Consider the following 27860-nt stretch of genomic DNA (forward strand, 5'->3'; position numbering starts at 1 on the left):
AGATTCTAAGTTCCATGAGCACAGAGATTTTTATCTTGTCAGAACTTTATGGTACTCCCTAGGTTGGAGCACCTAACACAGCATTCTGAGCACAGGAGGGGTTTAATAACTATTTGTTGAATTCAATTAAGTGTAAGATTTTCCCAAGTGATTCTCCACTTAATGGATCCTTCTGTTAGTTTTCAAGTGCTCTTTGTCTCCATAATCATGATTACTGTTTCCCAAACCTAAGATTTGTGTCCTTACAATTCCTCAGAGCCATGATATATCTTAACTTTTTGTTGGGGGTGGGAAAGGAGCATGGGAGAGGAGTTGGTTTAGAACTTAATTCATTCTGTATCAGTTTAAGGGGAAGAAGTATACAGAAAGAAATTTACAAATTATGCCAATTGAAAGTTTGAGAAAGTATGATAAACTTAAAAGAGGGGTGCATTTTAGAAAAGTGGTGGAACATGCCTGCCAAAATAAACAGACATCAAAAAATTCCATGTGTGGAGTATCAACAGGCCTTGGAAGAACAGGTCTTAACTCCTTCCAAAAAATTTGCTTAGGCCTTCTGTGGATAATGTCATCTATGCAGATATTTTCCATGTTGAAGGAAAGAAACAAATATGTTTGTTTTCCTAGAGAGAGGGACAAAAGTGGTCCTAGATATATTGTCATCAGACATAAAAGCAAAAAATTAGAAAAAGATGTGGTCTCCCTTACCCAAATTAAACAGTTGACAGGTAGCATGGCAAAATTCCTGAATGTGGCACCTTGAAAGATTAAAAAAAAAACGAACCATAGACTTGTAGAATTACAGGAAGAGAAATTTGATATCGACTCCCTCCTCCCTTCTAGCAGGATTACACTTCAACTTAGTTCTTAAAGGAAACTTGTTAAAGAGCTCCAGGAAAATAGAAGCCAAATCAGGTTCAACAATATATTCAATTTCTGTTTCAGAAAGAACTGAAATGTCTAGGCTAGACCCTAAACCCTATTAATCTCCTGATCACTCCTATTGTTAATGACTTGGAATTCAGCTTGGTCTCCTGATTTTGCTATTTAACATGTGAATACCCAGACTCAGAGTGCTAAGAAATCGAGCTGTTCCAGGGGTTGGCAACCTGTGGCCTTCTAGGTCCTTGGGTGCAGCCTTTTGATTGAGTCCAAGTTTTACAGAGCAAATCCTTTTATCAAGGGGATTTGTTCTGTGAAATTTGGATTCAGTCAGAGGGCGCACTTGAGGACCTAAAGGACCACATGTAGCCTTGCGGCCACAGGCTCCTCACCCCTGGACTAGTTTCTGGGGTTAGGAGGTTTTAACTGCTGGTTTGAAATGCAATGTTTTGTCTAGCTGATGCAGCAGCATGGAAACTAGGGTCAATAGAAATCCTGCCCTAGAGTAGGCATAAGCTGTAACAAATCTTTTTTCCTTCAATGCTTTTCTTTTCTTTAAATTTCCTAATGTTTCTACCAAGAGGTCTTACTGAGGAAACACTGTTTTCATGATGGTGGTATGTTAATCCAAAATACAAGCTGAAGATGGAATTCTGCCCTTTGGTTGACAGGTAGTCAGGGTAGTATTCAATACTGTAGTGCTGACAGCTAGAGATCATGGCCTACGTATTTATCCTTTCTGACATTTATATTGTTGAGCAGTGTAATAAAACCATAAGAATCCTAATCACTTATAGAAACCTCAAATCTACTAATGATTGCCTCTAATATTTGTTATTTTCATAGAAGGAAAAATAGCTCACTTACCACTAACACTAGTATCTCCCATTAAATGAATTTTCACATTTAATGGCTATGTTGTATTTATAAAGACAGGGAGGCAGTATAGTATAGTATATTGGACTTGTAATCAGGGAGTTCTGGATTCTAATTCTGCTCCAGAGACTTATTAGTCATATGCTCTTGGAAAAACCATTTAATCACAATCTGAGAAATAATTTCCTCATCTGTATAATGAGGGAATTCTACTTGATGACATCTAAGGTCTTTTACTGTATGACAATTCTTCCTTCCCTCCTTGATGCTGGCCCTTCTCTTGTCATGCTTCTTTTTGATATACCTTCTTCTCATTCATTGCTCAGTCTTTTCTGGGCTAGACAGAGAAGATGATAGTACCTTTCCAATTTTTAAGCATTTGATTTTGTGAGTTGCAGAAATTTCTTCATTTCCTTATTTTGTGATCTATCTAGTAGTGGGGATTTTAAATAATTATCAGATCTTATATCTGCCTGTAAAACCTTTCCCATACATAGTAGGAACTTGCATTTATATAGCATTTTATAGTTTACAAAGCACTTTTCAAATTGTGTATCTCATAAAAGCCTTGTGAGTTAAGAAGGTCAGGCATTCTTAATTTGGGGCTGCTAGGTGGTATAGTGTTTAGAGCACTGGGCCTGGAGTCAGGAAGCTCTGAGTTCTAATCTAGCTTCAGACATTTACTAGCTGTGTGACCTTTTGACCTCTGTTTGCCTTAGTTTCCTCATTCTAAAAAATGAGGTTAATGATAGCACCTCCCTCCTGGGGTTGTTGTGAGGATAAAATGAGATAATTGTGAGCCATTATTCCTAAGGAGGAGTACACTAACCCAGTGTTATTTGGCTAAGTTCACACAGTTTACTAGTAGCAAAACCAAGACAAAAAACCCCAGGGTATATCTAGAACCAGCTATAGGTGTGCTGGATGATATCTTTTGCACTCTATTTTATAGAGGATCTTTTTCAACTATAGGTTGAACCAGAAGGTGCCTGGAGGTGTTTCCCAATTCTGTGGTCCTGTAACAATGGAATCACCCAGAATATCTGGAATGTTAACCCTTTGTACCTTATGTGTTCTACAAGGAAGCAGAAATGGCTCTTAAGAAAACTAAGTTGGGGGGCAGCTAGGTGGCACAGTGGATAGAGCACCAGCACTGAAGTCAGGAGGACCTGAGTTCAAATCCGGCCTCAAACCAAATACTTGACACTTACTAGCTGTGCGTCCCTGGGCAAGTCACTGAACCCCAATTGCCTAAAAAAACCCCCCAAACCCCCAAAAAACTAAGTTTGAAACAGCAGTTGATCCTGACCAAGTATAGAAAGAAGTATGTGCCAGAGATGCCAACATTTTTAAATGACTGAGAGATCAAGTTTCAGGATATCCCCAAGTGGGGAAGAGACCAAAAAAAGAAAAAGAAAAAGAATGGCCAACATTATCATTTAGTATAGTCGATAGTATTGGACTTGGAGTAAAGAAGCTCTGTGTTAAAATTCTGCATCTGCTAGCTATGTGACCATGAACTTGTTTCTAAATTTCCTGAGCCTTACAGGTTCTGCATTCAGAATTGATCACTGTAGTACCTACATCCCAATGAAATAATGTGTAGAAAGTGCTTTGTAAACTTTAAAACACTTCCTAAATATCAGCTATATTACTATTTCTGTTACTGTCATTATTTTTACATGACAGGAAACAATGACTATTTAAGCTCCTTTAGAGAATGGATTGGATAATTATTTGTATTTTTATCCTTAGTGCATAGTACAGTGATTAGCATAAAGCTTGTCAGTTCATTGGTCAGTTACCTCATACTCATAGGTCAACCTTTTTCTGTTTGTAAAATATGGATGAGATTGGTTTGTACACATGTAAAAAAGTTATGGATTTATAGTCAGAGAGCCTGGGTTTAAATTATAACTGTCACCTGTTGTCGTTTTGGACATGTCACTTAAGCTTTCTTGGCTTCAGTTTCTTTATCTGTAGAGTGATAGGCTTGAGTTAGAAGACTTCTAAAGGTTCTTTCCAATACCAAGTCTACAATCTTATGAACATATAGCTGAAATATTGAAGTATTTTCATCTATAATTTTACATCCAGTTTTTGGGTGAGTTTATATCAACATTTGTAAGAAACATGAAGGTCTGTTATAACTTATCTTTTTAGTAATTTTTGTTGTATAATAAGCCTTATAAACTGCTAAGATCTGTGACAAGTCTGTGAATTGAATCCATTTTAAGCCATTGTACCATTATTTTCATTGTGAATTATATAAAGTAATTTCTTTTGGTTTCTGAGGTAAATCTTGCTTTCATTATCTTATTGAAAAAATTAATCAGGACTATAAATTCCTCTGTTGACACAATTTGTAGCTTCTTTCTTCTTTACTTGATCCTATTAGATAGCAACCTTTGTCAAGGCCAGGATTGTATAATGATAATGATCACGATGACACTAATATTAACTATGTAGCTTCTTAAGTGTTGGAAAAAACGTTATGTACTTTATCTCTTTTGAGTCTTGTTCTAGTGATATCATGAGGTTAAATGACTTGCTCAGGATCCCAAAACCGGTAAGTGTCAGAGATCGAACTCCAACCCAGGTGACCCCTGAATCCCGTTTTGGTCCTCTTTCCACTGCAGTGTGATGTTGACTCTGTAGCTCTTGCTGTGGTCAGCCAGTGCTCTGCATACAGCAGGCACTTGATAAATATTGATCTAATTGCCTCCTCTGACTCCAAGGCCAATCCTCTTTTGACTATATCTCATACCTACCTCCCTGGACATGACTTGGAATGAATTAGCAAAGGCCTCCCTGGTTCTTTGTGAAAAATCCCTGCATAGAATAAGTACTCATATGATAATCTGGTTCACTGTCCTTTTTAGCATCAATGAACTCAAAATTTAGGACTCTTTGTTCATCTTAATCATTATAATACAATATATAAATCTGTTGGTTAGCTGTTCTTATTTCTTGCCCATGATAGAGTAACTATAACATGCCCCTTTGTAGACTTTCTCACATTCTTGATCTTTTACCTTTATTCTCTCTGCATTTGGTAAAGTTTCCTATATATTGTAAGTATAGTCTGAATTTACAAATACCAAAATGCCATGCATTGTTTAGAACAGCCTACTCTTGGTTTTCTATGCAGTAAAAGTAATAAAAAAGAAGGCATGAACAAGGAATTGACCTGAACTGTAATATTAGGGGGTACTTCTGTCTTACACATTCCCACAGCCCGCTCTTGTTTGAGAGGCCTATTCTGAGTTGTCTGTAGAGCTTGGTTGGTTATGTGCTTGGCCAGGTGAAAGGCACGCTCAGATGTCTTTTTGTGAATGTGTGTGTCCTTACATCCACTGACTTTAATTTCCCTCTGTAGGACTCTTTACTAAATTGAATGCACAATCCATTCTACTTCATTTTGAGTCTTTGAGTCAGTTTTAGTTTTAGGGTTTTTTTTTTTAAGAATTCATTGCTCTAGGCTTTTTCACACATATGGACAAATTGCAAACATCATAACAATCCAAGGAGACTCAGTCCTGTCCCAGACAAGCATGTACTATAAGTTGAGTTTTAATTTCTTGTAAGATATGCATCTGCTGTCAATCTATTTGTCTTTTTCCGAAGTGTCCATCAGTGTGATATTATACCAGTCTTGAATAAGTGCCCGGCAAAGGGTCTGTTGTTCACAGCCCTGCCCTTTTGGAATGTTATCAGCCATATCTTATAAAGCCTCTCCAGTGGCATAAGATAAGGTAACAATTTGTGAAAGGTTTTAAGGAGTACCTAGAACTATGTAGCTCAGTAAGTGTGTTAAATAGTCAACCTTCCCAATTCCTAGGATCATAAATATAGAGCTGAAAAGGACCCTAGAGGCCATCTAGTTCAACCTCACATTTCACATATGAGAGAGATTAGAGAGATTAAATGATTTACCCAAGGTCCTTCAGGTAATACATGGCTAGGCTAGGATCTGAGACCAGACTAGTGGGTGCTTGTTAATGCTTGGTGACTTGACTCCTACCCTTAGTTCATTGTACCCATTTATCTTCAGTTTTTTGTCCTAGAAATAATTATCAGCCCTCTCTTTTTTTTTGGGGGGGGGGCTAGGCAATGGGGTTAAGTGACTTGCCCAGGGTCACACAGCTAGTAAGTGTTATGTGTCTGAGGCTGGATTTGAACTCAGGTCCTCTTGAATCCAGGGCCAGTGTTCTATCCACTGCGCCACCTAGCTGCCTCCTCAACCCTCTCTTTCTAAAGAGATTAATTGAGTATCCAACTTGAGGGCTGTGATATAGGCCTTATTATCAAGAATCTCAACATATTTTATAATGTAGCCAAAATACTGTTTGATATGGTATGAGTATGACATACTCACAGATACAGAAATTTCCTATAAAATAATTTTTTCCCTGTAAAATAATTTCCCCTTGCAATAGATTTCAAATATTAGAGATAAAGCACATATGCTAGTGTCATTAGCCAGAATAAAATATTTTCAAATATTTAAGCGTATCTTAGCAAGTTTATGTATATATATATATATACATATATATATTCATATATATATTCATGTGTATACATATATACATGTACATATATATAAACACACATTCACATATATCACAATTATTTCATTGCATAAATTCTGTGTTATTTAAAATTTCACCATGACACTCAGCAGCTTATAGGCATTGAAATCTCTTAACTGGAGCTGCAGGACTTCTTGCTTGCCCTCTGGAGCTGAGAAGTTGAAATTTCTGATTCTTGTCAAAATTTCTACCATACAATATAAACCAATTTGTTGAAGGACAAAATTGAAAACAGTCCATAGCACCTGGGATGAGCCACAAAGAGTATAAGCCTGACATAGGCATACATCTTTTAGGGATGACCTTGAAATAGACAGGTATGATCGCTAATGTAGTTGATGCAGCTTGACAGACTGAAACTCCATTGGCCAACTGTAGAATTCTAGGTTCATTCATAATTTTGTAACTTTATCTATCACTCATTGTCCCACCCTGATTTCTCCATGAAAAGCTATTAATTAGTGGTCTGTGGTATTTGTTTTGTATGTCATTGTACCTTCCCATAAAGTTTATCATTTATTTTGATTTGTGGTCTCAGCTCAGAATTGAAATCCTTTAAATAACACTACTGAAGGTAAGAGAGGCAAAAAAATTACAACCTTTTTTTGATACCACCATTTTTGGTATTAGGTAGGGATGAATAAGATTTATAATAATTAAAGGATTTTTAAAAAGTATGATTACCTTTTGCAGTAAATACACTCACAGTTCAAGAGATTTTTAAAGGTTTGGGTTTTTTTTAGAAGGAATTACTGCAAATGATTCTTGTTTCTAAGCACTAATATAAATGGCCACTAAGTTGTGTTTTATCTTCTCACTTTTTCTCCTACCCATTGTTCAGCTTTCTACCAGTCACATTAAAATCATGAGGCAATTATACTTACAAGCATAAATTTACAAGTGAGAACATCAGAAAATGACACTTGGTGACTGAAAAACTAAAATTGAAAATAGGAAGGTACAGAAAGCAACTGTGATTCACTGTCCTTGGGCCTAGGTATGAAGTTTTCCAAGTTGGCTGCATTTTAAATTTAGAAAGAGAATAAAGAGGAGAAAAAGTGCTAACACAGTTAAATGCCTAGGTGTGAACATGTGACCTTGTGATGACACTTTGGGGACTGAACTTGTTCGCTCTTTTCTCTTTCTTTCAGCCCAGAACAACAACAGACCCCCTCAGTTTTGGCCATATAATCACAGCTGACTGTGCTTATGGTAGCAGTTGGGTAGACCCAGAGTGCCTCAGTCCTGGGATTCTTTTTGAAGATTATGTCATATGAGAGAAGCGGTCCAAAAGCAGCCAAAATGGTCTCAGGAGGGCTAGGGACTGATTGAAACAAAATGTTCACTTGAGGGCATATCACAGACCCAGAAGTTTAGACATGCCCCAGAGCTACAGCATCATACTATAAAAAAAGAAGACTATATGTAATTATGTAATTTCAAAAGTTAATTTTTGAAGGCCTAAGATGATATTCATAATTAATATGCCCAAGAGGCACAATGTGCTTGATACTGTACTGCTGTGGGAAGGTTGTCTATAGAACATAAAGACTGATTATGGTTCATATTTTATCTATTTCTGTGGAAGATGCAATGATCCAAATTGAGAATCTGACTCTTATAGCTCATTTTCATTACCCTTGGAATCACCTGGTCTATGCTTTTTACACAATTGAGGCAAGTTTTGACCTAGCTATTACTCACATAGGAAAAAAATGAAGTGGAAGAAGATGGCTAAATGCAACAGAAGCAGTTTAATAAAAGCTTGACCACCTCTGTATATCTTGAACAGTCACAAAAAAATTGGTCAATTCCAGTAGGAAAAGAGTGGGAAGGATCATCTTTGGGAAAGCGTAAAATCTTTTAATGACTTCAAAATTCTCTCTGAAGCAAAGGCCCATACAATGTTATGTAGTATGATTGCAGGTTATAGATCCCAATGACTTCCAAAAAATTGACTCTAAGTGCAGTAAGTGAATAAGCCATGACACATTACACAAAAGGAAGTACAAAAAAATGGGGCAAAGGTTGTCACCAAAGAAACATATAATCAAATAAAAGATGATTTGCTTATGTAACAAGAGTGAGGGTTAACCAATGAATAGCTCCTATGTTCTCCATTGGTATTTTGACAATATCAGAAGCTGAAAAAGATTCCCAGCATGCTGGGAAAACTTCTTACCCCAAGCTTATTGGAAGACTTGATGAAGAGTCATTAAGGATTAGCAAGTACAGATGGATGACTTTCTTCATCATTGGAAGGAGTGTCCACACCAATGTGATCAATATACTGGAGTATTGGAGGGAATATGGCAGCAAGTTTTTCATGTGAAAAACATATCATCATTCATTTACTCCATTTCAGACCAATAGGGCAATTCCTGGCTGGTAGAAAGAAAAAAAATTCTAGACATTCGGCAAAGCCATGGAGATCACCAACTTGGTAATTTGTAACACTTCAGCCTCAGGTCTGCTGTAATGCAATTAGACAAATTGTGTCATCCAGACCAGAGCAGTGCTAGGAGAGTCTGATTTGGACTAATTCACATCTAGTCCAGGACTATCTAACCAAAGTTAAATTGTTCTGGGGTTATTCTTGAGGGATCTTTGGGTGTATATGTTGGCTTCTCCTCTAAAATGTAGACTCCTTGAGACCAGGGCCTGTTTAATACTTTTCTTTTTTTGGGGGGAAAGGGGCTAGGCAATGGGGTTAAGTGACTTGCCCAGGGTCACACAGCTAGTAAGTGTTATGTGTCTGAGGCTGGATTTGAACTCAGGTCCTCCTGAATCCAGGGCCAATGCTCTATCCACTGTGCCCACCTAGCTGCCCCTGCCTGTTTACTTCTTGTATTTGTGTCTCTAGCACTTGGCTTTGTGCCTGGTACATAGTAGGCCCTTAATAAATGTCTGCTGATTGATTGGTCATCCTCATTATCCCAGGCTAACCCTTGGTTCATACTGTAACTCCTTTGAATAGCATCAGCTGTCCTGGAATTGGTGTGGCTTGAGGTTCTTGTGGAGGCATTTCATAAAACTAGAATATACTATGCCTAACAAGGCCATCCAGCAGAGCAGTACAGGCTCCTTTCAGTCCAAAGTCCAATAAGAGGGCAGTGGGAGGAACTGATGATGAGCCTGGAAAATCATTCTTCTGTGATTTCCATCATAGTTTCACATACATGCCTTTGGCCCAGGAAATCCATAAGGAAACATTTTCTGAGATTATGGTTAGATCTCATTTAATACAAACAAAAATAATTGTATAATCACATTATTCAATTTCTTAGTATTTGAGGTTATAATTATGTAAAATATGGTCATTGATTTCGGTCCAATTAAAATATTCAGTGCATATTTGAATAATACATTCAAATAATGTGACCACTTCATAGAGTTCATTATTCACACTGATTGGGACTTAGATGTACAGTTATTGTTGTTCAGTCATTTCAGTCATGTCTGACCCTTTTTGATCCCATTTTGGGGTTCTCTTGGCAAAGACACTTGAGTGGTTTGCCATTTCCTTCTTCAGCTCATTTTACAGATGAGGAAACTGAGGCAAACAAGGGTAAGTGACTTGACCAGGGTCACACAGCTAGTGTTTGAGGCCAGATTTAAACTCAGTAAGATGAGTCTTCCTGACTCCAGACCCAGCATTCTGTCCCACCTAGCTTCCCCAAATTCCTTAGCCAGTCAAAGAGAATAAATGTGATGTTGTTTTTCTCTCCATGTGGACAAAAACCTAAATGAAAAGATGGAACAATGTTTATTTTTTTCTACTAACTTTATTTTTGCCTGTAATCTGCTTAGATGTGAGATCAGTAGTTATGGCTCATCTCATATTACATAGTATCAACTTATGCTCAGGTTCTCCTGGATAACTCTTTGCTAGCTAAGTGTCCTCTCCCTACTGACTTGAAAGAAACAATGCCTTTCCCCATTTCCCTAAGTTTACATCCCCTAGGGTACCTTATTTATCTGTTAGCCCTGGCATATTAATTCCTGAGATGTTGATTTAGTAAAGCACCTCAAGCAGAGACTGAAAACCAAAGCATTACAGCCTATACCTGGGGTGGGGAACCTGCGACTTGAGGCCACACGTGGCCCTTTTGGTTCCCAAGTGTGGCCCTTTGATGAATCCAAACTTCACAGAACAAATCTTGAGGACCTAGAGAGCCATATGTGGCCTCAAGGCCACAGGTTTCCCATCCCTGGCCTATACCATTTAGGTCCAGGGAAATGGAGATTTCCTCTCCCATACCCATTCTGTCAGCCATTTAGAGAAAAATACAGTGTTATACATATGCTCATTGTAATGGTTCAAATATCAAAAAGCTGTATTAAAGAATTGACAGAAGAAAATTATTAAAATCCTCCTCCTTTATTAAAAAGTAAGGCAATTTGTAGTGTGGCACTGAGGAAAAATGTTAATGTATAAAAGAAAAGTTTTAGGAAGCTGTGTAGGTTATTTGAAATATAAGGTGTAAGAGTGATGTAGACCAAAAAGCATCTGTGGAATGAGTGGCAAGGGACCCAAATAACATCCTATCACTGAAGCAAGCTGGTAAAGAAGAGATGAAAGTAGGGGATAGATGGAAACACAATGTTTTGCTTACCACATGTGCATCTAAATGCCATTTATGCTAAATGACATCGGAAATTCGTGTGATTTGAGGAACCTTTCTTATGATTTTTAACCCTTCAGATTATTTTGCATTCATCAAATAAAGGGTTGATTAGTGACAAATCTAATAGATGAAAGGTAAGGAAAATAGATAATTAGTAATCAGCTGTTAAATATATTATATCATTATCTCCTTTCATCTGAAGTTGCACTCTTATGAGCAATGAGTGAGCAAGCCATGACACATTCCAAAGAAAGGGGGTGGGGAGGAAATTACAAAGCAGTGGCATAAGAAATATGGATTAGTCTCCTCTGATTTAGCAGGCAGATCTTTACTAAAGTAAGCTATAGCTTACTTTAATAAGTTTACGAAGATGAGGACATGATCATGTCTCCCAAGGGAATTAGACTAGGTCAATGTTGTTCAGTTTCGTCACTACTATATAATTATCCATAATAATAAATAGCTAGTCAATATATGGTGACTCAAAGTTTGCGAAGAGCTTTACAAATATTGTCTCATTGGATCTTCATAACAAGCCTAGAAGGTAGGTATTATTATCCTCATGGTATAGATGAAGAAACTATAGTAGATGGGTTAAGTGACTTGCCCAGGGTCACACAGCTAATAAACATCTGAAGCTGGATTTCAACTCATCTTCCTGACTGCAAGTCCAGCATTCTGTCACATACTTTGAGTGGTCTAAGGCATATTGTCCTTTTACCTGTCACAAGTTTTTAGTTCAGAGACCTGGACTGAAAGCCTTAAATTAGCAGCCATAGTTGGGGAAAGCTTGTAAATTCATATATATATTGACTGAACATTAACACAATTATAGTCCTATTCTTGCTGCCTGTCTGGATATTACTCTAACTACAGCAACAAGATAGTGAAATTTTTTTATTTTCTCTTGTATGAAATTTTATTGGCATCCTCATTCCTCTTTGCCATTTCTAAATCATATCAAAAGCTTTATACCTGTCATGGATGACTGATGACTGATAGTTTTCAATAGACTGTTGGAAGCACAATACACAATATATGTTTATCTGTGTATACCTATGTATATATCATAGCAGCATTATTTTTAAAAGTTTTATTGATGCCTTTTCTTTATATACCATAAGCATTTCCCTTTAAGCTCTTCTTTCTCCTTTGAGCTCTCTCACAACAAAGAAAACATTTAAGCAAAACCCTCAGACCCAGTAGCTGTGTCTGATAGCATCTATTACATCCACACCTCAAAGTTCCCATCTCTATACTGAGAAGAAGTGGAGATGTATTCATCATCTGTTCTCTGAGCCAGGATAGGTTGCTACAATTAATCAAAATTTGGCTGTCTTTTAGTGTCATTTTTGTTTACATTATTATCATTGGGTATACTGTTTTCTTTGTCATTTTTATTTCACTCTGCATCTGTTTGTATGTTTTATGTTTCTCTGAATTTCTCATAATTTCTTAAAGCACAACAATATTCCATTTCTTTAGCCATTCCCTAATTAAGATTTTGTTTCCAGTTTTTGGGTTTTTTTTGCTACTACAAAAAACTGTTGCTTTGGATATTTTGGGATATTTTAGGATCTCCGTCTCTCTCTTACTTCATTTCACTATATGCCCAATGGTGGAATCATTGGGCTAGACATAGTGTATGAATAGTTTAGTGTCTTTTGTAGTGTTGCTGAAAACTGTTCCAGACCAGTTCTGAGCTCTACCAGCAATGTATTAGCGTTACTGGCTCCCTGCAACCTCTCCAACATTGACCCTTTCCATTTTTGCTCTTATTTTAACTTTGAGAGGTGAGAGATGAAACCTCAGAATTCTTTTAATTCGCTTTTCCTTTTTTAAATGACTTGGAAAAATATTTCACATGGGTTGAACCATTATTTAACAGCGTTATCATGATTAACTGTTTATGATTAAAATTTTAAACCATATTGCTTACACTTTAGTCACTGTCATCCTTCTACTAGAACCTGAGACTCTGTCCATGGAACCAGTCAGGGGTCTGTTAGGTGAACTTGACTTATCTCGCCTGGAACTGTGTCACTTCCCAGCCATTTCTAAACCATGCCACAAATATATCCCCCTGCTATCCCACCATATAGCTTCCCTTTATGTGTTATCTTCCCTTATTAGAATGTAAACTTATTGAGGGAAGGGACTGTCTATATTGTATTTGTATTTCCTAGTCCTTAATACAGTGTCTGGCACATAAAAAGGACTTAACAAATGTTTTATCATTCATTTGTGATATTTAATTTTTAATTTAGTATCAGTAAGTCATCCAGAATAGAAAGGTTACCCAAGGAGTCCAACAGAAACAGTTTGTTCTAAGTTAGATTCTATGCTTGAAAAATATGTAACTATTATTTTCTCAGTCAAAAAGAGATTTCTAAAATGTGTCAAGCAGCATAAGCCAAATGGTGTCTCTTTACTTACTTTCCCACATACCATTGTGAAATGGAGTGGAATTGTAATTCTATAAGGTATGTTGCCACTTAAATATTTTACTTGGATGCTACTTTTATGTTATTCATCAATCTATCAACCTTAAATATCTGAGGAATCTCCTTCTGCTGCTCACAGATATGCAAGCAAGACTATTGGCAAAGCCTGTGTTGTATTCTTTTGGTTCCAGTTTCTGTAATGTGTCTGTGACTGTGGGAGTGGAAGGGAAATCTACAAGTCTGAGGTAATGTTAGACTTTTCCCTCTAGTTTTCTATCAATTTTGGTTATTTTGCACTTCAAAATTTTGTCTCATGACAGCATTATTTTCTGTCTGTACAAACTGCTTATGGTAGAATCATTCTGAGATGTTTCATTCAAATCATGTGATTTGTTTTCTGTTTGTATGTGCTGGAACTTTTTGTGGTAAGGCTACTTACTGGCTTAGAGATTTCATTGATTTTCCATTATAAGCAAAGGAAATGACCCATCCTGGCCAGAAACTAAGTGGAATTCCACAAAAATTTGAGCTACTCTTAGAAGAAACTCTGTTGAACTCTGTTTGAGTTCATGCATATTTGTTTAGTCCTACAGACAGAAATGGCCTTTTTAATTGTAAAATTGCAAGAGGCATGTTCTTATGAATAGATTTTTATTGATTTTTTTGTATCACCAAAATTCATCTTAGTATTTCCTCTCTTCCCCTAGCTGGAGAGCCATCCCATATGAAAAATAATATTTTTAGAGGAAAAAATAAAAGAAGAGAAAAAAATCAACAAAACTGGTTAATACATTGCAAAAAATCTCAGAATATGAGTAGTGCGCCCAAACCATGTGTCTCCCATCTCTACAAAGGAGTGATTTGGGGTTGTCTTCTCTTTTTTCTTCTTTGGAGCCATTGTTATTCTTTGTAATTTTACCACATTCACTTTTCATGATTTTGTCATTGTTCTTTCCATTTGTATTGTTGTGGTTATTGTGTTTGTTGTTTTCTTGCCCTGGTTACTTTACTCTGCAACAAATTATGTGTATCTTTCCTTGTTTCTCTATATACATCATATTCCTTGTTTCTCAAAGCACAATAATATGTTTGAAGATCCCCTTTGGATTCATGTGGCCATTCAAATGTAAAATTGGCAATTCCTTCACAGATTTTTGTTAACTCACCACTCTGACCCCTCACCCTCATTTTACAATTGAGGAAACAAAACAAAAGACATTCAGTAACTTGCTGAATGTCACACAGCTTTTAAGTAAGTGTCTGAGGCAGGTTTAGGGCTCAATTCTTCCTAACCAGAAATCCAGGGTTCTGTCTAAATATTCATTGTTTATTACCATTGTTTTTTTAGTATGGAATTTTCATTTCATAAACAGCTCTGCAAAATCATTTTAGTCAGCATTTTGTTTACGGGAAAGTAGTGTTTTGTCTAGCTCCCAGGAAAAGCTTGCCTGCTTTAGGGACAGATATTTTTCAGAAGAGCAACAGAAAAAGTCAGCTGCTACCTGTGTGTCTCTAACATGACCTCTCTGAACTCTCAGTCCCTGAGAGGCTGGAATATGCTATTATCTTATTTTAAACTGACCTTTTAAAAATAATGATGCAAAGGAGAAACATCAGGACCACTTTCTCCCAAGTCATCCAGATTGGGTAGGGAACATCATTTCATCTTTCTGGGCCTCAGTTTCCTTCTCTGTAAAATGAGGGTGTTGGGTTAGATGACCTATAAATTCTCTTCCAGCTCTTCATCTATGATTCATTGATGATGATGATGATAATTTACATTTGTGTCGGACTTTGTTTATAAAGGGCTTTACATTTGTCATTTGAACCTCACAACAACCTTGTGAGGTAGGTATTATTTTACCTTTTTTTTATAGATGAGGAAACTGAGGCTGAGAGAGGTTAAATGACTTGCCCAGGGTTACTGAGTTAAGTAAAAGTCTGATGCAGTATTTGAACTCAGACCTTTCTGACTTCAAGTCAAGCACTGAGTCTCCTTTCCCTTCCCCCTTATTCTTTTTTAGAACTTTGCAAGACTTTGGCATATTTTTGGTTCTCTTGGTCACCAGGTGTACTCTGAGGTTCGTCTCACCAGAAATTCTGCATATGACAGAACTGCTTAATTAACACTGGTCCCTCTAAGTGTTAAAGCTGAGACATGTGCAGTGTGACGACTAGACAATCTGGGAGAGGCTGAAACTGGAACCCTGGTTTTTTGGTGGAGAGAGCTGCTGGGGAGCAAGGTACTGATGAGGAAGGGGCAGAGTGACAGGACTCAGTGGGAATTGTGAAAACATGTGAATACCTTATAGGCTAGAACAAGAGAACAGGTGATGAAGTCCATGTAAGTGGGTTGAGCCTCCCATCTAGGGTTTAGATCAGTCCAGGAAGAACCAACAAGAATCAGATTCCCGGAGCATTTTGAACTAAAATCTACCCTCCTGTCTGCATAGCTTTAGTCCATTCATCTAATTCTGCCTTCTGCAATGTAAAAGGTAACTCTAATCCCTCTTCCATATGAAAGTCCTGCAAATATTTGAAGAGTTATCATATTATCTTTTCATGAAGCTGAATATTTCCAATTTTTTCAACTCTTATGGCTAAGTTTTTGATCCTATCCTGGCTACCCTTCTCTGGTTATGCTCCAAATAGTCAATATTCTTCCTAAAGTCCAGTGCCTGAAACCAAACATTATAAACATGATCTGAATAGCAAAGATGGACTAGAAACTCTGATGAGGACACAATGCTTACAATAACAACTTAAAACTTGCCATTTTTTTGACAGTGACATCCTTCTGTTAGCTCATACTAAACTTAAAGTTAACAAAGACTCCATTTTAAAAATATCATCTTCAGTCTAACCAGGCCTTCCCCATCCTATAAACGTGAATGCCAGATTTTGCATTTATCCCCATTACATTTCATCTTGCCAGATGTAACAAAATGTTTTAAGTTTCCATATCCTCTGGATTAGCTTACCCTCCAAGCTTTGTGTTGTCTATGAATCTGATAAAGCATGCCACCTGTGCTTTCCTAAAAGTTATTTGTAGAGAATAACAGGAATGAAGCAGTGTGCCATAATGGAAGGAGTACTAGCCTTGGAGTCAGGAAGGCCTAGGTTCAAATTTTGCCTCTGATATTTACTGTGTGCCCCGTGGCAAGTCATTTAATCTCTCTGATTCTCAGTTTCCTCATTTGCAAAATGAGGGAATTGAACTTAGATGGCCCCTAAGGCCCCTTCCTATGATTTTTTGAGGATGGAGCTCTATTGCACTCTCATGGATTCTATTCTCCAGGTTGACATTGATTTATTAATCAACAGTCCTGGGTACCAGATAGGAATCCACCTACCAGTTCTATCATCTACCATATCTCCAGCTTGTCTGCAAAGATACAGTAAAAATCAATCCTTTCTGAAACACACGAGGTAGAACCTAGGCATAAGCTACCAGGTATAGGTTAGAACTCAAGATGTAGTAACTGAAAATGGAGATCAAAATCCAAGTGGAGAGTGATTGGGCAATGCCATCAGACTCCAGAGGAACTACTTCTCTATGACATATATAAGCTGAAAAGATTTCTCTTATAGATAACACCCTTGACTCCTCAGCTTTTGCCATATTACGAATATTAAGTAGAACATATCATAGGTTCAGACCTGGAATGGGCCTTAAAAGTCATCTAGTATGAGGAAATTGAGGTAAACAGAGGATAAGCAGTTTTTCCAAGATGAGGAGTGAGAACAGTAGCAGGGTTGGAATTTGAACCTAGATCTTCTCTTCTAGATCTAGCATTCTTTATCCTGTACTACTGTATGAAACTCCTACTTGCAGTGAATTCAGTGGGACAGTAACCAGAGGGCAGCTGGTAGCTCAGTGGGTAGAGCCCTGGGTCTGGAGTCAAGAAGACCTGAGTTCAAATCCAGCCTCAGACACTTACTAGCTGTGTGACCTTGGGCAAGTTACTTAACCTCTGTTTGCCTTAGTTTTCTCAGCTGTAAAATGGGAAGAATAATAGCATCTACCTTCCAGGGTTGTTGTGAGGGTCAACTGAGATAATATTTGTTAAGCTCTTGGCACAAGGTAATTGCTCAATAAGTACTTGTGTCCTTCCATCCTTCAGTGGCCAGGAAAGCAGATGGGCGAGAAAACCACCCAGTATGATGTGGACCTTTAGTAGAAGTGAAACAACAGGTTAATTCACCAGATTGACTAAGGAAGCCAAGATAGAACCCCCAGTTTGCATTGTAAACAGACTTATGGGTCCCTAACATCCCTCTTAAGGGGCTCTAATTACAACAAAAAATTCAAAATAAAACTTTTCTGAGGTGGGCTATACACATTTTCTTACTTGTAGACAGCCATAGCATTTTACTAAGTGAGTTGAGGATAGCAGAAGCCTTTTGTCATATTCTGAAAAGAGAACAGAGTTACCCCCAACCCAAATCATGGGCTATATAATGTATGATATAGATCAGCCCAAGGATAATGAATGAGAACTAGGTTTCAGGGACTTGTGACAGATGTAAAGTCCAAGAGTTTAGGGTAGTTATGAAGGAATTACCATACTCTACTGACAGCATGTGACAAGTCAGAAAGCCTGAGTTGAAAAGTTATCTGTGTTTGTGGGTCAACCACTTGTTATCTTTGAGCCTCGATTTTCTTATCTGTAAAATGGAATTAATAATACTTATACCATCATGTAACAGCTAATTACTGTGAGAATTGTACTTTATAATTTTAAAGCACTATATGAATCTGGGTATTATTGTCACATATGACTGCAGAGTCAGTTCTATCACATAGAACTAGAGAATTCTTTACTCTTGGTGTTTTACTTGTGAATTAATCACCTATAAGGAAAGATGAGGCTTGAGAAACCTTAGTTCCCAGAGGAGAGGAGTTAGAAAGGCATTTTAGCAAAGCTGCCAACTTGAAAAAGAATTCTTGAAACCATGGAGCAATTGGGCTCCAATAGATAAGGGTAGAAAGCAATAGCAGCATTTTGGACAAACTGTAAGAGTGGTCTGTCTGCTCAAGGGAAGAGAAGATGAGCAAAGGTTAATGCTTTACTTACTGTGACTCTTTCCTATAACCCATTACTTAAAGAACTGGAAATTGAGGGGATGCCCATCAATTTGGGAATGGCCAAACAAGTTGTGGCATATGATTGTGACAGAATATTATTATACTATAAGAAATGACAAGTAGAATGGTTTCAGAAAAGCCTGGAAAGACATATATGAACTGATGCAAAGTGAAATGAGCAGACACAGGAGAATATTGTACACAGTAACAGCAATATACAGTGATCAACGGTGAATGACTTAGCTATTCTCAGCGGTACAATGATCCAAGACAATTCTGAAGAGAATTGTCCACCTCCAGAGAAAGAACTGATGGAATCTGAATGTAGATCAAAGAATACTTTTTTAAACTTCATTTTCCTTTTTTTTTGTTTGTATGTTCTTTTATAACATGGTTAATATGGAAATATATTTTATATGACTGTACATGTATAACCTATATCAAATTGCTTTCCTTTTCAAGGACAGGGAAGGGAGAGTGAAAAAGATTTGGAACTCAAAATTTAAAAAAAAAATGAATGTTAAAAATTACATGTAATTTTTACATTTAATTGGAAACAAAGTAAAAGAAAATAACCCATTGCTTACCCAGGGAACTCAAACCAGGAGGCATCCATTTTTGCTCTTCTTACCTTTTTGTTGTTTTGTTCAGTCATTTTCCAGTCATGTCTAACTCTTTGTGACCCCATTTGGGGTTTTCTTGGCAAAAATGCTAGAATGCTTTGCCATGAAGGGGGGCGAGATACAGAGTGAGAGCTAGCAGTGACGGATCAATCAAGTGAGGATTTCTTAGTGATCATGATGATGTGGGCATGTGTGTAGGCTGCAAGAAAAGAATCTATAGGTAGGAAGAGATTGAAAATAAATGTGTCATAATGGATCAGGAGTTGAACTTAGCTTCAGCTTCTAACTTAGACTCTTATTAGTTGTTTGACCCTAGGCAAGTCACTTAATTTTTCTTAGCCTCAGTTTCCTTGTTGGTTAAATGGAGAAAATAATGACACCTATTTCATAACTTTGCTGTATGGATCAAGTAAGATAATGAATGTAAAGTGTTATATAAGTGTGAGTTATTGTTGTTATTGTTATTATCATAATCTTAAATAGGTCCAAGAAGTTCTCAATTACCACCAGGACCCCTTAAATTTCCCAAATGGTTCCCAGTTTAGGTAGCCAACCAATTCCAAAAACTCACTGCCATTTCTGAGTGTGAGTCTCTGTTAAGTTCCTTAGAGCTGTTTAAATCTAATGGGTAGGGCTCAGTGCTCCCCCTGGAGCCCTGGGATGAGCTCCAGTCTGAAATGGAACTTTTGCCGTAGTTTGCCAGATTTCATTTATCCCATTCTAGACTAGGGTGGGGAACTTGTGACCACAAGGACACATGTGGCCCTCTAGGTCCTTAAGTGCAGCCCTTTGACTCCAAACTTCACAGAACAAATCCCCTTAATAAAAGGATTTGTTGTATAAAACTTGGACTCAGTAAAAAGGCCACACTCGAGGAACTAGGTGGCCACATATGACCTCGAGGCCACAGGTTCCCCACCCCTGTTCTAGACTCTCAGGGTAATCAGTTGCTTGAAGCCACCCTGAATTTCAAGGTGTCAGTAGGTAGTCAATGTCCTAAAGTAAGATGGCTTTTATCAGGAGGAAACTGGAGAGAAATAAGTTTATTTCTAACTCACTTCCAATATCACTAGATGCCTTTCTGTTCATGTATGGGGGTTCTGGCCTCCTGGAGATTAAATAATCTATTTCCCTATATTTTTGGCATCATTTGGAAAAGAGGTAGCAAAAGTAGTATTGGGATCTGGCTACAATCTGGAATACAGAGGAATTCTTTTGATTTTTCTGAGAATTGTTGCTTTCTTTGCAAGGTTGGGAGAGGCAAGGAATGCTATGGAGAGAGAACCAAAAGGTATTGGTCTGGCTGGCTTCAGCAGTATTGTTTCCAGAAGTAGCTATATGCACTGTGCCTGTGTGTGAGGATTGGGATCCCACATTGGGGAACCACAGTGTTCATGAGCAAACAGAACTTGATGGCCAGAGATATCGGATTTGGAAGTGAAAGGGCCCTGGTGGTAATGATGTCTGAAGCAAATGTCAAGATCATTAGCCAACTTTTCTCATCAGAGAACTGGTGTATAAAGGCCATGGTGTATAAAGATGATGTACAAGAGCACAGTCAAGACTGGGGCTGCTAGTGAAAGGCAAGGTCTACAGATCAGGAACCAAGAGTTTGGTATGAGATAAGCAAAAAGAGAGTGAGCTAAACAAAGAGTGCTACATTTTTCTGTATTCACTCTTATAGTAACATGAACATTTTAAAACTTGGCTCTCTATAGCTACCTATAGTTTCCAAGTTCTCTCAAATTCTCTGTAATTAGAGAATTACCAACACAATTGTTGCTCTTGTTATCTTCCATAATTGAGTTGAATTGAAATGAGTAACAACTGTAAAGCCTCTAAAATTCTCCCCACCATTATGTTTTACCTTATTTTTGTTCTGTCCTCCATTCAGGGTCACAACAGACTTAGATTTTCTTGTGACTTTCTGCATAAATTAACAAACATTTGTTAAGTGCTTTCTATATGTCAGGCATTCTGTTAAGCTCTAGAAAAATAAAGAAGGCAAAAACAGTTCCTCATCTTAAGGAGGTTACATTCTAATAGGGGATTGGTAACATTTTCACTACATTTTGTAATAAATATTTATTCGTTCATTCAACAAGTATTTATTTAGTACCTACTATGTACTAGGCACTCTCCTAGCAGCTGAGGATACAGAGAGAGAAATGTAACATATCTTGGCTTCAAGGTGCTAACATCTTTTTACTTAGATCTTACTTTAGACCCCCTTACAGCTACAAGAAAAGCTCTGAGGCAGCACAAAATAGGATATGAATTAAACCTCCACATAGATTTCCCTCTAGGGAATACTCTTCAAAACCATGGTAAAATTCAGAAATGTCTCCCCTCTTCCTCTTATCCTAATTTAGGTTTTTATTTTAAGACACTCTGAGACATGTAGATTGTGTCTACACACTCAAAGTGAAGTGGTAAATTGAAGCAATTATATGGATGATTCAAGGAGAAAAAAAACATTCTTGCTTTAATTACTGGGATATCTTTGGCTAAAATTATATTGTCTTGAGTTATGCAGATAATCCAGATAATTCTTCTACAATTCTGTTCCAGTAACTTGTTCATGGCACAGGGGGTGACCCAGCTTCTTATGCTGGCAGAACCATAAGCCCAGCAGGTCCTACCAAGCTGGAAAAGCATCTAGTATGAATCCAGTGAAGAGAATATACGTGTAGTCTAAAGGCCAGCCTGGTTAACTTGGGAGAGACTCATCAACAAAGTTAGCTTATTAGGCAGTAAATTTTTCTTCTGATGTTCAGGGAACTCATGAACACCATCCACTAAGATGGAGACAGGTAGTGGTAGAAGGACCCTACCCTACCAATACAGTTACAAATTCTGGAAGTATTTATATGTATATGGAATATGTAGAGTTAGAATTGTATACTTACTGTAGAGACCTGATAATTATTTAGTTTGTAATTAGGTTAGTTTACCAGTGAAGAAACTGAGGTCAAGACATGAAATGACTTCTTCAGGGAAACACAGCAGCAAAGTCAGAACTAGAACCTGGGCCTCCTGACTTTTCTCTTTCTGGAACCCAAAGCCAGTTGCTTCAGTTTTCTGCAGTACTTTATTTAGTGTGCATATCAGAACATTAGCATTTCTCCATAGTGTTGTCAGGGTAGATAAATCTCTTTCAATCTGTTACTTTTCTAAAATGATATTTGTGATGGTGTTTTAATCCAGGTCTGGGCACGTGGTGGATCAAAAAAGACCAGTGTGTTAGTACCAGTTCTGGAAGAGTTGTGTTCTACTCAGTCCTCGTAGCTGTGGTTGGTGAGGCCTACCACATTATGTGACTGTTGCTTTATGTGACTCTGCTTTTTGTCTCTGGGGGCTGCACTTTTCAGAAATATTCCATCTGAAGAATAGGTCCCATTCCCCGGGTCTCAGGTCTGAGCCCTAGCCTACAGGGATCAACCCTCTCAGACGCTGCACTAAGCACTGGAGACTGCAGCCAGTGTATTCCGGCTGATGTTGATGAGTGTACATGGCATACTTTAGGTTTGCAAAGTGTTTCCTTCCTCTTGCTTCCTTCTTACCTCAGTTTGGCAGGTGAGGAGACGAAATCCATAGCCATTAAGCAACTTGCCCAGAATCATCAAATCAGTGAATGGCAATGTTGATATTAAGAATCGCAGTCTCTGAGTTTCTAGGTCATTGCTTACTCCCACTGAGTCATGCTGCCTTGTTTTGTCTCACACTCGGCCCCTCTTGGAATTCTTTCATTCATCCTTACAGACTTCTTTTAGAAGTCCTGAAGACTTGACTTTCTCTGGTGATTGACAGAAAGCTTGGGTTGATGGCTCTCTCTGGGAATGAAGACAGTTCAGTAAAAGCATTTGAGATTTGTATATGAAAAGAAAAAGGGGGAATTAATTTAAGCTCTTACATTTGAATTGGCTGTAGCTGGGACGAGGGGAAAAAAATCAAATCCCTAAAAACACTTAAAACATCAGCGTCTAAATAAATGAAGAGATTGCTGGTTTCTGTTTCAGACCTCACCAGGTGGGTCACAAAGTTGTTTCTTCTCTTATACTTCCTTCCTCCACATCCCTTTCCAACCCTCACCCTCACCCCCATCCCCCAGCAAGGCATGGTGATTTTTAGAAAGGATAGAGCCATTGGAAAGACATCTCACCATCTGTTTCCTGCTGTGGCTTTGTTTGAAATGACTTAGTGCCCTTTTTATTTAAATCACAGTTTATCTGTGAAGTACAGATGTTGGATGCAGATTAATGTATGTTCTCCTGCCTATTTACATTGTGTTCATTGGAAATGCAGTCCCTCCCCTTGCTCCTCCCTGCCTCCCCCTCCCAAATTACGAGTTTAATAAAGGCGAACAGTTATGCTTAGAGCAGTAACCATCCTGTGATTCCAAACCGTCTTTTGGATCTCGATAAGTATTTATGGTGTGTTGAGAAACACAAGGGAAGCCGGAAAGAGCTCTTTGCTAGGTAGAATCCTCTGACTCGTCATCCACTATCAAGAAGCCTCTTCCAAGTGACTGAAGCAGGGGAGCTGAGCCAATCAGAGGGCTCTTTCCTGGCTCTGTCATCAGTCCTTGGTTGGGGAAGGGTTTTGCTTTTATGCTCTGTATTTGGAAAGCAGATAAAATGCCAGGTCTGGACTGCCTCTAGGGATAACCTTCCTCTCTAGGATGTGAAGGAGTAGCATCTTGGCTGGAGAATCCACAGAAAATTGATAAGGCAGGCTCAGTACTTCAGCACAGGCCTTTTCTACATTTTGACCCAGCTGTGGTTTTGTAGCAATTTTGCTTTTATCCTGAAAGAGGTGCTTTGGATTATCAGAGCTCCATGTACGACAATTTGTACCTGCATGGATTTGAAGATTCGGAGGCGGTAAGAATTTTCATAGCCTTTTCCCTCGACCCTCCTACTACCCCCTTCCTTCTCTCCCTCCCCCTCTCCCCATTACTAAAAGCCTAACAGGCAATGCAGGAAACATGGAGCTGAGATCAAGCATCGTTCCGATGTTAGCTGACTGCTCTGTTAATGTTATCATATACAGTTTACAGTCACCTGAAACAATCCTCCATTACATAATTTCTTGTCAAGCAGTTTTTTTTTTAAAAATGAGATGACAACAGAGGCTTAAAAGATTATAGGTTATCTTGATATATAGATTACCCAGTCCACATTTGCTCTGACAAGGTGTGACTGCTTACTTATAGAACCAGTTTTGTTTTTGTTTTTGTTTTTAACTAGGCAGAAAGCTGATCTGATGAATATACATTTCATATCAGCAGAGTTAATAGGAAAAGCCCATTCATTATATAATACTTATTTTGAGCTGGCATGAATGGGGAGTTCCTGAGTTGCTGTTTGGGTTATTTGTTTTCTGAACAAACAACTCATGCCTATCTATTTCTTCTTTGTTAAGAGAGTCAGATGCATGTGCCTGTGATAATGTAATACCGTAGTACTGTGTCACAGTGGCAATGTGTAGGGCTCATGTACTCTCCCTAGAATGCTCACAGACATTTGAATTAGAAAACTGGACTTTTTTTTTTAGCCTATTGGTCAGGCTAATAAAATCTGTTCAAATCTGGATTATAATGGTCACTAAACTCTCTCCCCCCTCCCCAGTCATGCCAATAGGATGTTAGGTAGCTTTGAGTCAAGAACAGGGATGATTTCCTGGTTCTTTCCTCTAAGTCTGCTATTGCTGGTGGTAGTTCTTGCCTCTTTCCTCGGCAGTTACATAGAAATCTTGCAAGGTAGAATTATTTCTTATTTTGGGAGGCAAGGAAGAGGGCACGCTGTGGGAAGTCTGCTTTTATATGAACACTGTGCTATACATATTGTCACATATTAAATAGAAATATGTTACGTAAGGTTCTGTGGCTAAACACAAAATAAAAAGATTATAATATAAACTAGTGTATACGTCAATGCAGACGTATGTACCAAATGATGTGATGTCCATGGGAGATAAAATCCTCAGTTCAGATAAGGCATTCCATTCTTCTGCCTGCGTGCTTTAGTGGGCACCAACTTTAATTCTGCAAAGTGTAACCTCTCAACATGTTGCCCAGCACACTAGTAAATTATCCAGCTGTCAGTTTATTTGAGGGGAGAAAATCTGAAACCCTTGCAACTGGAATAGAGAAAATATACAAGTGGGAGTTAGGGATGGGGTGGGATGGGGGAATGTAAAATACAAGTATTTGAATTTTGCAAATCAGCTTCCCTAGATCCTTCCCAAGATTTGATTATTTTTATTACTCTTCTCTCTGCACTCAGTTATGAAATATTTAATGCCTCATTGAATTTTGTACTTAAGTTTTATTTTCTACCATTAGTTCTAAACTTGGGCATCCCGTGTATACAAATAGATTGGAGTTATTTCAGAAGTGCCTCTCGAAACCAGCTCTGTTATTAACAGAATCAGCTAGGAAGTAATATTTGCAACTCTACATTCTTGAGAACTGTTTAAATTCCTGATGCTCTGGTTCAGAGGGGAGCCATTATAGGTGTGAAGGAATTTTTTTCCTCAGCCTCATGGGACGGTGTAGCTTGCCCTGTAGAAGGGGAAATTAAAACTGCATTGACTTGGTACGACTCAGGTAGCCAAGTTGCTGGATAGTGGGTTGGTACTGCAGTGCTGTATTGTTGGTGACTAAGTGGTTGCCAGCAACCAAAGAGCCAGCCCTTGGGTTGAGCAGATCTGCGGAGGTGAGGAACGTGGGGGAGGCCTGTGAAATGGAGGAATTGAGCAGGTGAATCTCTGATTTGGGGTGCTTTTAGTTGGGTGGGTTGGAAGATTTTTTTTCTCTTACTTAGATGCTGGGGGAAAAGAAAATATTCAGGAGGTTGAACTGTCTGTAAATGCTCATTTGAGTTTATTTGTTTTTATAAGGAAGAATAATGTGATGTGTTACCCAAGATGGTGTGAACAGAGCTTCAAGCCAATGGAGAAGACTAGGCCTAAATAGCTGTGCCGATGAAGTGAAAAATACAGCCACACCTGGAGTATTCACATCCTCAGCAGTCATTCTCAGTGCAAATGCATTTATGGCTGTAAGTGTGTGGGTTTGCACAGATTAAAGCAAAGCACTCCAAACAGGTCTGGTGGATAGGAATCCAAAGGCTTTACTCAGATGGTGAACTGCAGCCAGATAACATATAGACACTGAAGGATGAGTACTGCTGCACTTCCTTTTTGGGGGTTGGGAAGCCATCCGCCGTGGCCTACTACTCTGTGCTGTGGGGAGGGGTTTTTTGGGGGGGTGTTTGGTGGTGGTCTCCTCCCCACACACATGACAAATGACTATGTGGCCATTCAGTAAGCCTGTAATAAGCCAGTGTTGCCTAGGGATAGATGATTTATTCTAAATAAGATATTTTATTGTACAGAGAGCAACTCATATTATTACAGTAAATTAGAGGTCTGATCAATCCTCTTTTGTAAGAGATGTACATATGTGTGTGTTTTAAATTTTTTTCCAGCGGGTTGGCAGTAAGTTATTATACTAGAGCTATTTGCATTTTGCCTCTGTGTGTTTTATAGAGAAAAAGGTTACAGTTCATTGATATCAGCTGAAGTCTGGGAGTTTCATGTTCTTGGGTCCTCACATGACTTTGAATAAGTCACTTAAACTTTGCCATGGTTTCAGGGAATGTGATCCTGTTTGCTTTGAACTAAGATCTGAATGATTCTGTGTATAAGCTGAGTGCCCCATGCCTAGAACACATCATCATATGGGAGCCAATGTGCTCAGCACCTAATGGACATCTTTCATCCTATGCCCCGTACCCTCTTCAGGACAAGTTCAGTGGTTAAACCAAGATAATTAGAATCAACTATCAGTATATGCAGATATTGGATAAGGAGTCTTTTTGATGCGGGCTAGGTCTACATACCAGTGCAGGGTTTTTAAAAATGTTCAGGCATAGACAGCTACTGCTGTATTTTAAACTACAAGGCCACTTATCTCAGTCTTGGTGGCTGAGGTCTGTTGCAGTGACTGACCCCACTGTATATTACAGATTTGCTTTTCTTAATTTACTGGTAATTTAGGCAAGTGATCACTGCAGGCAAGTGTACAATTTAAATGGAAACTCTATGTATGTTGCTTGACATTAGTGGAAATGCTGTAGGAATAGAATTTATTTTTTGGATGATACGCAGATAATTTTACTGATGGCTCAGGCTTTGAAACCACAACGTGGATATCGTTGCAACCTACTGAATTTTGTGTTAAGTGCAAAAAGGCGAAATGATAACAGTTTTCAGGGGAGGCAGTGAGGTACAGTAGAAGGAGAACTATATTTGGAGTCACAAAAGATCTGGATTTGAATCCTGACTCTATTACTTATTAGCTGTGTGACCCAAGGCAAGTCACATCATCCTTCTTGGCCTCAGTTTCTTTGCTTACAAAAATAAGGAGGTTGGATTAGATGACCTCGGTGATCTAGCTGTAAGTCTAGGATACTATGAACTGTATATTAAAGCCCCTATTAACTTTACAGTTGTTTTCAGTATCCATAGCCTGGTTTCACTGATGAAACTACAGTTGTTTCCATATTCCTAAATTTTTAATGACTTTGAGGAGGAGGCTTAAATTTTCTCAGTAAATGAAGTGCTTAGATTCAGGGATACAGATTGCAGAAAGAAGTATATTCTTTAAGTATTTTCCACTATAAGAATGAACTAGTGAGCTATTTGTATTGATATTATTT

General features: G+C 38.2%; 1 protein-coding gene across 4 annotated transcripts in view; it reads left to right on the forward strand.

Annotated features, from left to right (window-relative positions):
• Nucleotides 1-27860, forward strand: part of CACNB4 (calcium voltage-gated channel auxiliary subunit beta 4) — a 334518-nt gene that overhangs the window by 156670 nt on the left and 149988 nt on the right. The window contains exons 1-2 of one of the 4 annotated variants that reach the window (XM_020970347.2): nucleotides 23539-24017; nucleotides 26038-26198. The exons of 1 other annotated variant lie outside the window; for it this stretch is intronic. In XM_020970347.2, coding sequence (XP_020826006.1) covers nucleotides 26193-26198 — 6 coding nt within the window. In that variant the 5' untranslated portion in view covers nucleotides 23539-24017; nucleotides 26038-26192. Of the gene's footprint in view, nucleotides 1-23537; nucleotides 24018-26037; nucleotides 26199-27860 lie in introns of those variants that run through there. 2 more of the 4 variants (XM_020970348.2, XM_020970346.2) reach the window with 2 other exon arrangements.

This window comes from Phascolarctos cinereus, unplaced genomic scaffold, assembly GCF_003287225.1.
Source record: "Phascolarctos cinereus isolate Bilbo 61053 unplaced genomic scaffold, phaCin_HiC Scaffold_726;HRSCAF=1367, whole genome shotgun sequence".
Classification (NCBI taxonomy): Eukaryota; Metazoa; Chordata; class Mammalia; order Diprotodontia; family Phascolarctidae; genus Phascolarctos; species Phascolarctos cinereus.